We start from the raw sequence: 13298 nt of genomic DNA, 5'->3' as shown, positions 1-13298 counted from the left end.
TGTCACTACTTAAGTAAAAATAAATAATAAATATTATACCAAATTATTTAAAAAAAAAAAAAAAAAAAAAAAAAAGGTGGGGCAGGGTGAGAAATTAAGAATTTGGGAGGAAATTATAAGTGTTCCAGAAAATATGAATGCATTGTAAAGAAAAATTGAAGGGAAAATTGGTGATCAATCTGGACACAGACCAAACAGGAGTTGCTAAAATCCAAGGTCATTCAGGGATTTCTAAATAATGTTGATCTTGAAAAAAATATATTTAAATAAATATTCAAAACATTAGATACATATGATGTAAATTCAATCTAACCTAACACAGAGCAAAACAGCTTATACTTATTGGCAGTAAGAAATGAAGGGAAGATGGTCTGATGTTAAATAAAGTATAAAGCAGAGCTGTAGAAACATTGTAATCTATATGATGCAGATGAGTAAGTACAAATTTGGTTTGCAATGATCTATAAAAAATGAAAATAAGAAGGTAAGCAATCATCAGCTGCATTCTCATAGTGAACCATTAGAATAGCAATTTTTTTTTTTGCTATTTTAGGCATAACTTTTTAGTCAAGATGGAAGTTAAATATGTATAGCTGTATCACTATAGCAAAACACCATTATGAGAAGCTGATGTTTTTACTTGTGCTAAAAGAAACTTATAGTGAACTAAAAACTGTAACAAACTGTTCTGTAGTCTCTACAAGTTTTCATAATAAGAACTGATTGAGTAAGGCTAGCATAGCAGGAATCCAGTTAAATAAATTTATATATATATATAAAAAAAAGCTAAGTGAACAGAAGCACAGAGTCAGTACTCAAACCAAGCTTAATATATGGATATCAGAAAGCTGGGTTGGATATAAATAGTTCAAAGACTTTAAGACACCACATAAATCAGTTCCAAGGAAAATTAGGGTAGTGAACTATATTAAAAATATTTCAAGAATATGTAAGTAAAGGTGCAATGTAAGTGTTTCAGGCAAATAATAGCAGGAAGATCCTTCTAAAATACTCTTAACTGATGCAGTTAAGAGTATTTTAGAAGGATCAAACCATAGATGGTCAAATCAAAAGGTCTACAAGCATAAGTGATTATACTATATTTTAATCAGAATTATATAAATTATGATTCATAATTTGTTAATTATACTGAATATTTAGTAAAGGTGCATTAAAATTTTATCTAACACACACACACGTTTGTTTATATATTACAAATATAGAAAGTGAAATAAAAACATGCTGAGAAAATTTTATTTGTTCTTCATTTAAAATCAAATAACTACAGTTTTTGGTTACTCATGCCAAATTTTGTAAGTATGTATGACAGATTTAAGAATTACAAACAATTTTTTTTTCTATGTTCAGTACTGGATAAGGGGGTAAAATATGAAATTGGCTAATATAAAGTAACAAACTGCCATTTATGTTACTTTATATTAGCCAATTTCATATTTGTGAAAAAAAAAGGCAAAGTTACAACTGCCTCAAATCTACAACAATAATCACAGTTTTAAAATAATAATAATAATAAAAAAAAAACAAGAATCATAGTTGGACAGATTTTAATAGGTGTTTGTCTGAATACATTATGAATTTCATTATGTAGCTCATGCTACATAAAAAAATTGCATGAGCACTTATCACTCAATTATTATGCTAAATTGTAGAATAAGTCTTTTCCTGCTAAATACAATGCATAATTTCTTTCCTAAGAAATCTTAATGCTTATTCATCTTTCAAAAGTTCTTTCATCTTTTGTTTATGGCGATTTATAGCATCTTCATGTTGCTTGATTGCCTTTTGATGTTCTTCTATTTCATCATTTATATGAGTTTTCAATTTGCTAATCTGCTCCTTTTGCTGAAAGAAAATTATTACATATAAGAATAAGAGTATGTGAATATTTAAACATAATTTAATTTAATTATTTATTAATAATAATTATTGATATTGATAATATTATTATTTTTATGTGAATCCCACCCAAAAGCAGGGTTAAAGAAATAAAACTTAAATCTACTAGCCACAAAAAAAATTTACTCACAAAGGTCTGCATTATATATTGTTAGAGGTGACATTTTAAAAACTAAACATTATGACAAAGCAAAGTAATACATTCCTTAATTTTCATTATACGTAAATATGCTTTCCTTTAATGTGGGTTTAAAATGTATGCCGAAACACAGCTCATCACAACTCAGTCTGTTTTTATTATTACTATTCAGGACTCCATGGAGTCATAAGACTCATAGTGAGTGGCCGATCCTAGAAAACACAAAGCCTATCATACCACTCATTGACCTTTTGCTCTCACCACTCTATCAGGTAATGCATTTCCATGGTTCAACCACCCTCCATGCAAAGAAACCACTCCTCAACCTCTTGCTCACAACTTCCTTTCGTAACTTCCAGGGATGGTTGCTTGTACTCGCTCCATCCCCCCTGCTCCACCAAACGAAAGAACTCGCCATTGCGTCAACCCTGTAACTACCTCACAAAAGTTTAAAAGTCTCGATCATATCACCTCTCCTTCTTCTATCTACCAGACTCTGCAAGTCCACATTCCCTCAGCCTATCTCCATAACTAACATTGTACAGTCCTGATACCATCTTTGCTATCTGCCTCTGCACTCCTTTCCACAGTTAATTTATCCCCTTCAAATCCTGGGAATGGAATTTCAGAACAATAATCTGAATGTGGTCTGATCAGGACTTTATACAATGGAATGACAACTCTCTATAGGTCAGCATCCTTCTCAGTATTACAATCCTCTGGGTTACCTTCACCACTTTTGCAATATATTCCCTGAATTGCAGGTTTGTATCAATCACCACCTCCAGATCCCTTCCGCCCCCCCCCCCCCCATTTCATCCAATATAGTTCTTTCAACAGCGTATGCAGCTTCCCATCAATGTATCCCAAACTTCAAGACTACATTTAGCTGCATTAAATTGACACCCCTCATTTATTTGACAATCTGTCCAGTTTACTCAATTCCTCTTGCAGGGCTATCAAATCTGCACTATTACTAATAACCCTTCCCAGCTGCAAACAACTGAATATCTCCCAGCAATCCATTGACAATGTCACTGATATAAAGGTTAAATAATATAGGTTCCATTACTGAGCCCAGTGGACTTGTAACATTCTAGCTCCTTGATGTAGCTCTCCCCCCATACACAATTCTCCAATCCCAAATCTAGTTCACTAACCTGACATTTAAACCCATGTGTTGTAACTTAAATATCAGCTTATGATGTGGTAGCCTGTCAAATGCCATTGTAAAAAAAAAAATTTAAAAAAAAATGGCAGAATATGCCTTTCCTTCATCAACCACGTGGTCACTCTCTCCAATTGGAAGAAGAGACACCATCTCAGTTATAATCAGCTCTTCTGATGCTATGACCAAATCTAAAATTCTTGAACCTCATGTTTGTTCTACTACATGTTGCCTAAGACATTTGTCCCTCAAAAATTTCAGAAATTCCATTCCCTTATTACAACATGTAGTTTCCTGGATTTAGAGAAAGATGGAAATTTTTTCCCAGTTGGTTAGATTATAATAAATTTAGTTTAATCCTTTATCCAAGTGTAAGCAAACAAAGTTTGCGCCTGAAGTATCTTCAGGACTGAGGCAACTCGTGGTAAAAGGGAGACCAATCGCTCATCACTACTTGTCTTAGTATCTCTCCTAATGCAAAGAACATCTCCTTGTGGAGATGTATAATACTATGCATTAAGGGAAGGGCCACTACCCAGACCAGTTTCGACCTTTATTGAGGTCTCGTCAGTGGGAGCCAGACCCAGAGGTGGTGATACTAAGGTGGAAGTAATGGAGTGGAAGTAAAGTCATTTACCATATTTACCCCCCGTTTCCCTGTTTGTGTTGTACCTCCACTCTCTCTCATTTACTTCATTCATAATATTCACCTCCCCATTTGCAAGTGAGCAAATACCTCCCCCTACCCTGCTTTTTTGCTCTTTCATATCACTTTGTACCACTTCAGATCTATTTACAGTCATTACCTCTCCTGGCAGTAACAATCTCTCCAGCCGACTCACAAAACCATTTAAATGCAGCCCATCTTCTTTATACAATTCCATCCATCCCTCAAATTCCTCCATGCATTCACAAAATGCACTCCATTCTCCTCACATAACCGTGCTAACATATCATTCATAATCTTTGCTCACCTCCTCAATTTAGCACTATCATACCTTGGCAATACACTGTTATCTTTTACTCTCTTTAATAATCTCCTTATATCCAATCTGGCGTTTTCCTTGTTCCCATCCAAATCATTTGTTCCTACTACAACCACCAACTCTTATGCTCTCTTATTCCTCATGTCAAACGCTTCAATCACTCTCTCCATTCTACCACCAGGAAAACAAACTTATGCATCTTCTCATTCACCACACCTCTAATAATGGAATCTCCATAGAGAGCCACTCTCGAATCATTTGATATATCTTTCAATGGCCATCTTTCCTTCTATTCTTTTTCAGTCTTCCATGTATGTCTGTAATTCTTTTCATTTCATTTTGCATGCAGTTCATCTCTTGCCTCATCATCACTCTGCTTTCATGTCTGCATCCAATATATATTCCTGTCTGACATTTTCATGTAGTTTCATATTATGTCTTTGGATATTTTTGGTTGCGTAGCATATACAGCAGACTTCACACTGATGTTCTGATGAGGATATCCAAGGATAATTAATTGACCCATTTTCCTTCTCCTGAGCAACATTCTGATCCTGTAGTGGAAGCTGCTGATCATGTATTTTATGAGTGTTTGGCATAACAGCAGTAGGCCTGGATGTATCCCAAGACATCATCACAATGGATCTACTATCTTGATGTGAAGAACTGTCAAAAGGTGAAACTGCAGCTCCAGGTAATAAGAGTGAGACACCAGGTTCGATATCTTTTATCATACTTTGTGTAACTTGAGAAGAAGTAGATAATTCAGGTGATACAGAACAAGGAACTAATATTTAGCTATCTGTACTTGGCCCTGATTCTATATTATTTGAGTGAGTTTCAATTAACTCAACAGTATTAAGAATAGGCATCGTATTCATTACTGGGATTGGATCTTGGAGCAAACTGTCAAAAGATGTTGTCACTGCCTGTGATCCCTCAATTTCTATTACTGTATCTTCACTTTGTTGTGATCCTTTTACCGACACTGAACTCTGTATAGATGGAAATGAGTTCTGAGTTGGACTAGGATATATATTTGAATTAGAAACAGAAATCTCATTTAATGGATAATTAGTTCCTGATAGTGCTAACCTTCCTTCACTAGTGACCAACTTTATTGACCTGTTGGTATCTTCTGGTGTGTCTAATTCATTTACTTTTGATGACACATTGCCTTTACTGTGGTTCCAACAGTAAAGGCCTTCATGCCTTTACTGTTGGAACCACGAAGATATCTACTATGATGTCTTCCTCTTTTCTTCTTAATTACCGGTGGCAATTCTGTGCTGCGTTTTTTTTGGTTGCACCTCAGCAAGTAACAAGGTTACTCGAGTCATGTTCGCTCTTCTGAATATCAATACTGGAAGTATCCCGCTGTGCAACTTCTGTACAGATCTCAACATTCCGACTTTTAGCAGCACAAGTTGGTCTTGCGAAATGATCACTTCACCCTTGTACATAAAATCTATTATCATTTTTAAATCCCATGTATTTTATATCTTTGAGAATAACAACTGGATGTTTACAAGAGTTTTCAAGAAATATGACACAAAAGAAAGAACTGCAGGTAGATAGACAACACTATTTTATGTGCTTTAAGTCTCTTACCTTCACATACTAAAGTCGCATCTACAAAAGTTTCAGCAAAAAGTAATTCATTAAAAGCAGTTAGTACATTGACATGGTCATTATTCCTTCTTAAACAGATCTGCTGAGCCTCCATCTTCATAATCTAGGAAATTTTTTTTTTAAGTTAACCAATAACAAGTTGGAAAAAATGAAACTAGCACCTAAATTGTTATGTCTTTACCAGCAATACAATGGTAGTCATACACGTGTAAATTAGGGCCTAACTCGACGAGTATACGAAACTCTAATCAGTGAAAAATGACACTGCATTACTGACTTTACTCACCACATTAATGACTTCATTTATCCTAGGAATGTCTGATTGCACACATACCAACAATATAATTGAACTTCTGCACAAACTAATAATGTAAACACGAGAACTCAAAATAATAAAGGAGTGTTACTCTCCCTAAAATTTGTCAGGAATATTTAATGATTTTTATTCTTAAAGAAAGCACTGTTTTTGAAATTATCGTTATTTAAAAAAAAATTTCATCATTAAGTTAAACACGTTATTTTACTTACTTTGTTTTTACCTTTTCACTGCAGAGACAGGGGGTATTGAGTCATTCTTGGACTAAAGAATGGAAAACTATTTTTCCAGATTTTTATTTCTATAGTATTTAATACAGTATAGTATATAGTATAGAAATTTAATAATAGTGATGATGGTGGACAGTAGATGGTGCTGGTGTAGATGAGGTGGAGACTGAGAATTGTAGAGTAGGTGCCCTCCCTCGATGAGTCTTAGGACTCCCTGGAGGTGTCAAATAATAATAATAATAATAATAATTTCATTTTAGCTAAAAGAATTTATTCTATTTCTGAGGTAGAGAAATTTAAATATATGCATGTATGAAAACCATCTGAAGAAGTTATAGTAAAGCCATGTCTGAGGAAACAGATTACGAAAATGGACAAAAACTTGCCTTCTTGACTGTCTTGTAACTCTAAACTGATGATGGCCATATGAATTAAACTAATCCTACAAATGCAATCCTTTCCTGTCTGTAGGATGATCAATGTATTACCGGTAGTGCTTTATGCATGCTATAGGAAGGGAAAACTGTACAAGAGTTTTTATTATGAAATAAAAAAAAGTATTATATTTAAAATTATTTTGGAACTTTATTCTTCCCCCACCCTCATCTTTCCAGCTTCTCACTTTCCTATTTTATTATTATTATTATTATGCCAGCTCTTCCAGGGAATCTAAGGATTCGTTCAAGGAAGGCCCTTCTATTCCATCATCATCAAATTCCTGACATGTACCCTCAAGGGGTGTACAGGATATGATAGTACTAAATGAAAAATTTACATCATTAATAACTTCTTATCTACAATTTTCCTCCAAATCAGTCTGTTACTTGTCAAGACTCCAACATTATCAGATCTTATATTTCTATTGTCTAAGGCACTTTGTACTGTATCAATCCACCTATATCTTGATCTTCCTCTGGGTCGTTTTCCTGCCAACCTGGCAGAGAATACTTGTTTTGCTAATCTTTCCTCGCCCATTCTGTTTAAGTGACCCATACCACCTGAGATTAGTTCTGCTGACGCATTCCTGGATGCTGACAATGTCAAGTTCTTTCCTAATATCCTCATTTTTAATATGATATTGCCATTGATGCCATCTGTTCACGCCTCTAATCTTTCTCAGGACTCTCATATCTGCAGTTTCTAGTCTTCAGTCAAGTATTTTACTTCTGACCCAGCTCTCAGATCCATAAGTTAAAACTGGTTTGAACACTGTCTTGTATACATCTAATTTAGTGTTCCGACTAATTTCTCTCTTATTCCATATGAATTTATATAATTGACTGCCTACCATACCAGCTTTGTTTGATTCTGCTGTATATTTCCATATTTAATTTACGATCTTCAGTAAAAATCATGCCTAAGTAGCTGAAATGTTTTACTTGTTCCACAGGTTCCCCATTCCCAACATAGTTGACATTTTCCACAATTCTACCTATTTTCATTGTCTTTGTCTTTTTAATGCTGACCTTCATACCATATCTATTACAACAGTTATTCAATTTAGTTAGGGAATCTTGCAAACTTGTTGCGGATTTATTTAGAAGTATAACATTGTCCGCATAAAGCAAAGAGCTGACATTAATATCTCCAATTCTGATATCATGTTTAATACCGCTTTCCTTCATAATGTGATCCATATAGATAATGTACATCCTTGTCTCACACCAGATTTAACATTAAACCATCTTCCTGTACTTCCTTCAATTCTAACTGCTGACTTACAACTCAAATAAAGCCTAAGTATTGCTTGATATAATGCCCCATTGACACCATATAATTGTAGCGTATTGAATAGCTTCTCTCTTGGCACCTTGTCATATGCCTTTTCCAGATCGACAAATCTTAAATACAGATCTTTGTTATATTCCCATGCTTTCTCAACTGTTTGTCGTAAAGTGAAGATCTGATCCTGACAGCCTCTATTTGGCCTGAATCCAGCTTGTTCTTCACCAAGCTTTTCTTCCACAATTCTTCTCAACCGTTTCTCAAGTATACTTGCATAGATCTTGCCAGGAACACTCAGTAGGGAAATACCTTTGTAATTCTCACATTCAGTTTTATTTCCCTTTTTATATATGGGTACTATTAGAGCTCTACTCCAATCATCAGGAATTCCTCCGTCTGTCCAGGCTTTCTGAACTATGGAGTGCAGCCACTGTAACTTTTATACCACCATACTTCAGCATTTCTGGTCGAACATCATCTACTCCTGTTGTAATAGGTTTCACGGTATAAAAAGAACACAGATGGTTAAGAAAATAACTATTTATTAACTTAAAAGCTAATATTTCGCTGGTATCATATACAGCATCTTCAGAGCACACAACACAAAGTTTGTTACAAAGGCAAGACAACCACAATCCGGTGTAACAGTGGGGATAGTATAAGTGATTGCAGCGTGCAACACAAGACTAAAGTCCTAATATGGCGCCATCTAGGTTAAAAAAAAAAAAAAAAAAAAAAAAATTCAAAGTTTTGAAATAGTAGTCCAAATGATAAAAAATAAAAGTAATAAATATTAATTTGGTCTTAGGATGACTGTCTCCCAAATCTTTGGTAGATTTATACAGCCATACTTGTTAAGGTTTGGAGTATGTTTCAAGGATTCTGTTGATTCCAGGAACAATCTCTCTGACTTGTAGAAGCTTCTGTGTATTACTTTTGTTTCTTTCCAATTGATCCTGTGTGCAGGGGTATCCAAAGTATGGTCTGCCAGACCCGACTTACCATAGCAAAAGTGTCGGATATATTTTTTTGTGTTCACTGAGGCGGATGTCCACATTTCTTCCTGTCTGTCCGTAGTAGGCTTGATGGCAAGAACAGGGCACTTCATAGACACCAAAGCATGGTCTGCCAGACCCGACTGACCATAGCAAAAGTGTCGGATATATTTTTTTGTGTTCACTGAGGCGGATGTCCACATTTCTTCCTGTCTGTCCGTAGTAGGCTTGATGGCAAGAACAGGGCACTTCATAGACACCTGGATGTGATAAAGGAGTGTCGTACGTAAGGCACGACAATACGGTAAGTGGAAAGTAAAATTGGCGCGGCAACTGAACAGGTTAGCCTTCTTAAAAAGGTGCCAAGATACCAATTTGATACCAATCTGTATAAAAATTAGGAATAAGTTTCACTCGGCCAAAGCCCAACGTATTTATAAAAGAGCGAGTTTAGCACTATTACAGGAACAGGTATACGCTACTCGCCGAGAACTTTCAAAAATAAATTCCTCGATCAGTGTACTTCGTGATACATTATCTGACATTTTGAACCCGCAGCTATGGGATATTTTGGATAGAATCTCCGACTCTACAGCCAATAAAGAATTTGCTAAAGTTAAAAACCGACACCAGAAAAAATTTGAAATCCTCCAGCACCGCAATGTTACACAGCGGCCGCATTTTCATCAAGATGGCGTCGTTGTGAACCTATCATCGACAACCTTATCCAAAGAGGCCACGAGTGCATTAAGTCTTGGACACAAGACTTAATGCACTCATGGCCTCTTTGGATAAGGTTGATTTTGCCGTTACTCCAAAAGATGTGCCTAAAACCAAAATAATGGCTTCCGTTGAACGTGGGATTCAAGACTTGCCTCCAGCCATAGCCAATAATATTAGGTTAGACGTGGCCAATATCCTTATCCATTCTAAGCCTCCCAAAAATAATATCCCGCATAAAGAAATAATAGCTCTAAAAGAACTACGCAATAATAACCACATTACAATAACCAAATCAGAGAAAAGAAACGCCACTGTTATGGATACAACAGAATATGAAAGCAAAATGCATGCACTGCTCCAAGACCGGTCTACATATCAAATCATAGATCGAGATCCCACCAACTCACAAAAGAATAAGGTGTGCAAGTTACTGAACAAAATAACTTCCTGGCCTAAAGAAATTGTCAAAAAACTTAAACCCATACATGTTAAAGCACCCAGAATATATGGTGCTCCTAAAATACACAAACAAGGTACACCTTTGCGTCCTATTGTAGATAGTATAAACAGTCCTACATATAAACTAGCCAAACATTTAGCAAAATTACTAACTACTTACACAAACAATTCTCCCTCTTTTGTTAAAAATTCTACCCACCTAAAAAGTATTTTAGAAAACCACACCTTAAATAGTTCAGACCTAATGGTGAGTTTTGACATCACCTCATTATTCACTAATGTACCACTGATTGAAACACTTAACTTACTAAATTCACAATTTCCCCCAGATATATTCCAGCTATTTAAATTCACAGTACAGGCAGGTTATTTTACATGGAAAGGGAAAATATACAAACAGTTAGATGGGACAGCTATGGGTTCACCTCTTTCTCCCCCCTTAGCCAACTTCTACATAGAACATCTGGAAAAATTAGCTATCAACACAGCCACTCTCAAACCTAGTCTCTGGCTACACTATGTTGACGATGTGTTTGCCATTTGGCCACATGGCCCAGACACATTGAATACATTTTTAGTGCATCTAAATAGCCAGCATCCTAAAATCCACTTTACAATGGAACTAGAAACCAATGACTGCCTACCTTTCTTGGACACACTGATCACACGTCTTCCAGAAGGTTCCTTATCATTTTCTGTTTACAGAAAACCCACACATACAGGGAGATACTTACACAAACAATCACACCATCACCTTTCTCAACAATATGGTATCTTAAAAACACTAACCCATAGAGCTAGAGCAATCTGTTCCAATGACATTGCTCTCACTGCTGAACTTTCTCACCTACGTCAAACCTTCTTAAACAATGGTTATAATCCCCGTAAAATAGATAACATACTAAATGCTACCCATAAATCCCCTCTATCTACCACAGAAGACTACAACAAAACCATCACCATCCCATACATTAAAGGCACATCTGAAAAGATATCTAGGGTGCTTAACAAACACCAATTACGCACAGTATTTAAACCTTATATAAAATTAGCAACTCTCATCCGTTCACCTAAGGACAAATGCACTCCTTTATCACTTCCAGGTGTCTATGAAGTGCCCTGTTCTTGCCATCAAGCCTACTACGGACAGACAGGAAGAAATGTGGACATCCGTCTCAGTGAACACAAAAAATATATCCGATACTTTCGCTATGGTAAGTCGGGTCTGGCAGACCATGCTTTGGATACCCCTGCACACAGGATCAATTGGAAAGAAACAAAAGTAATACACAGAAGCTTCTACAAGTCAGAGAGGTTGTTCCTGGAATCAACAGAAGCCTTGAAACATACTCCAAACCTTAACAAGTATGGCTGTATAAATCTACCAAAGATTTGGGAGACAGTCATCTTAAGACCAAATTAATATTTATTACTTTTATTTTTTATCATTTGGACTACTATTTCAAAACTTTGAATTTTTTTATTTTATTTATTTTTTTTTTAAACCTAGATGGCGCCATATTAGGACTTTAGTCTTGTGTTGCATGCTGCAATCACTTATACTATCTCCACTGTTACACCGGATTGTGGTTGTCTTGCCTTTGTAACAAACTTTGTGTTGTGTGCTCTGAAGATGCTGGATATAATACAAGCGAAATATTAGCTTTTAAGTTAATAAATAGTTAACTAGTTAAGAGTTCGCCGATACTTTATAGTTCACTATATTCGGCAAGAAACTCTCTGATTCCAATCTTCGAGTTTCTTATTCGGTTTTAAAACTATGTGGGATTTAATATCCCCTTAATGTAAGTAATGTTTTCATTGCCGAAATGAAGCTTATTAGCTCTTTATACTTAAATAAATAGTTATTTTCTTAACCATCAGTGTTCTTTTTATACTGTGAATCCTATTACAACATGTCTGACGAACACATAAGCCTATCCACGCGTATCATCTACTCCTGCTGCCTTTCCACATTTCAAGCCTTTGATAGCTTTTTCTATTTCAAGTATGGATATGTATTCCTGACTGTATGCCTGTTGAGTGTTTTTTACCACTGTGCTATCACTGCTTGTTTCAATAGCAATTTTTCGAAGTAATTACTCCATACTTCAAGGATATCTTTTTTTCCTGTTTTCATGTCACCTTTATCATCTCTAACTCCTTTTACAGCACTCTTTCCTCCATTTCTAAGCTTCTTCAACAACCTCCAGAATATCTTACCACCTTCTTGATATTTATTTTCTATGTTCTTGCCAAAGTGACTTTTGTTTAGCTAGTTTTACACAGTGTTTCGCTTTCTACATTTGTCTCTGTATTCTCTAAGCAAAAGCTGACTTATTTGCCAGGAACTTTTGATATACTTTCTTCTTTTCCTTCACTGCCTCTTTAACTTCCTGTGTCCACCATGGAGTTCTGATTTTTCTATCCTTGCAGACAACCTCACCACATGCCCTGGTTCCCTGGAACATTCCTTTAAAGTCTATGTGGAAGTCTCCTCTCAGTTATACAGCTTTGACCCTTAAGCACCCCCTTCTATTCCATAATGCCAAAATGTGTTCAAGAAGAGATACATATATCTCTTCTTGAACACATTTATTAAGGATGCAGTCACAATGAATAGCAGCACATTTCACATACTACATACCATGAGAAGAATCTGGACCTCCCATGCTTCCTCACCATACACTCCATTCCAGGCTTGCTTGCTTTCAAATGGTTAGGAGCTAAACACGGAATTATGGGAATTATGTTCAGTTGTCAACTATTTGAAAGCAAGAAAAAGTGATTCCTAAGTGATATTGAAAGTTGGCACTGCTGCTGCTCTAAATAAAAATCAAGTACATAACAAGGAAAAAGTTGTGTTTTACATTAAAAATCATGAAGAAAACTGATACTGCATTGCTTAGTCAAATCTTCTATTGTTTCTGATCAATGAAGCAGATATTTACTTGCTTAAAAGAAAACATTTGAGCCACAAAGGAAAACAGTAGTTATTGTTTATACTA

The 13298-nt window shown here is 35.5% G+C and overlaps 1 protein-coding gene across 1 annotated transcript in view; it reads right to left on the bottom strand.

Annotated features, from left to right (window-relative positions):
- Positions 1-1548: 1548 nt before the first annotated feature.
- Positions 1549-13298, bottom strand: part of LOC150106872 (ATPase inhibitor mai-1, mitochondrial-like) — a 92532-nt gene continuing 80782 nt past the window's right edge. Inside the window, exon 5 of the mRNA XM_090392785.1 lies at positions 1549-1863. Within this exon, the coding sequence (XP_090248911.1) occupies positions 1729-1863 (135 nt within the window). The 3' untranslated portion in view covers positions 1549-1728. The remainder of the gene's footprint in view (positions 1864-13298) is intronic.

This window comes from Typopeltis vanoorti, chromosome 5, assembly GCF_054136105.1.
Source record: "Typopeltis vanoorti isolate ZY-2024b chromosome 5, IOZ_Tvanoo_1.0, whole genome shotgun sequence".
Classification (NCBI taxonomy): domain Eukaryota; kingdom Metazoa; phylum Arthropoda; class Arachnida; order Uropygi; family Thelyphonidae; genus Typopeltis; species Typopeltis vanoorti.
The sequence above is the reverse complement of the archived record's forward strand: the minus strand, read 5'-3'. Positions and strand labels throughout refer to the sequence as shown.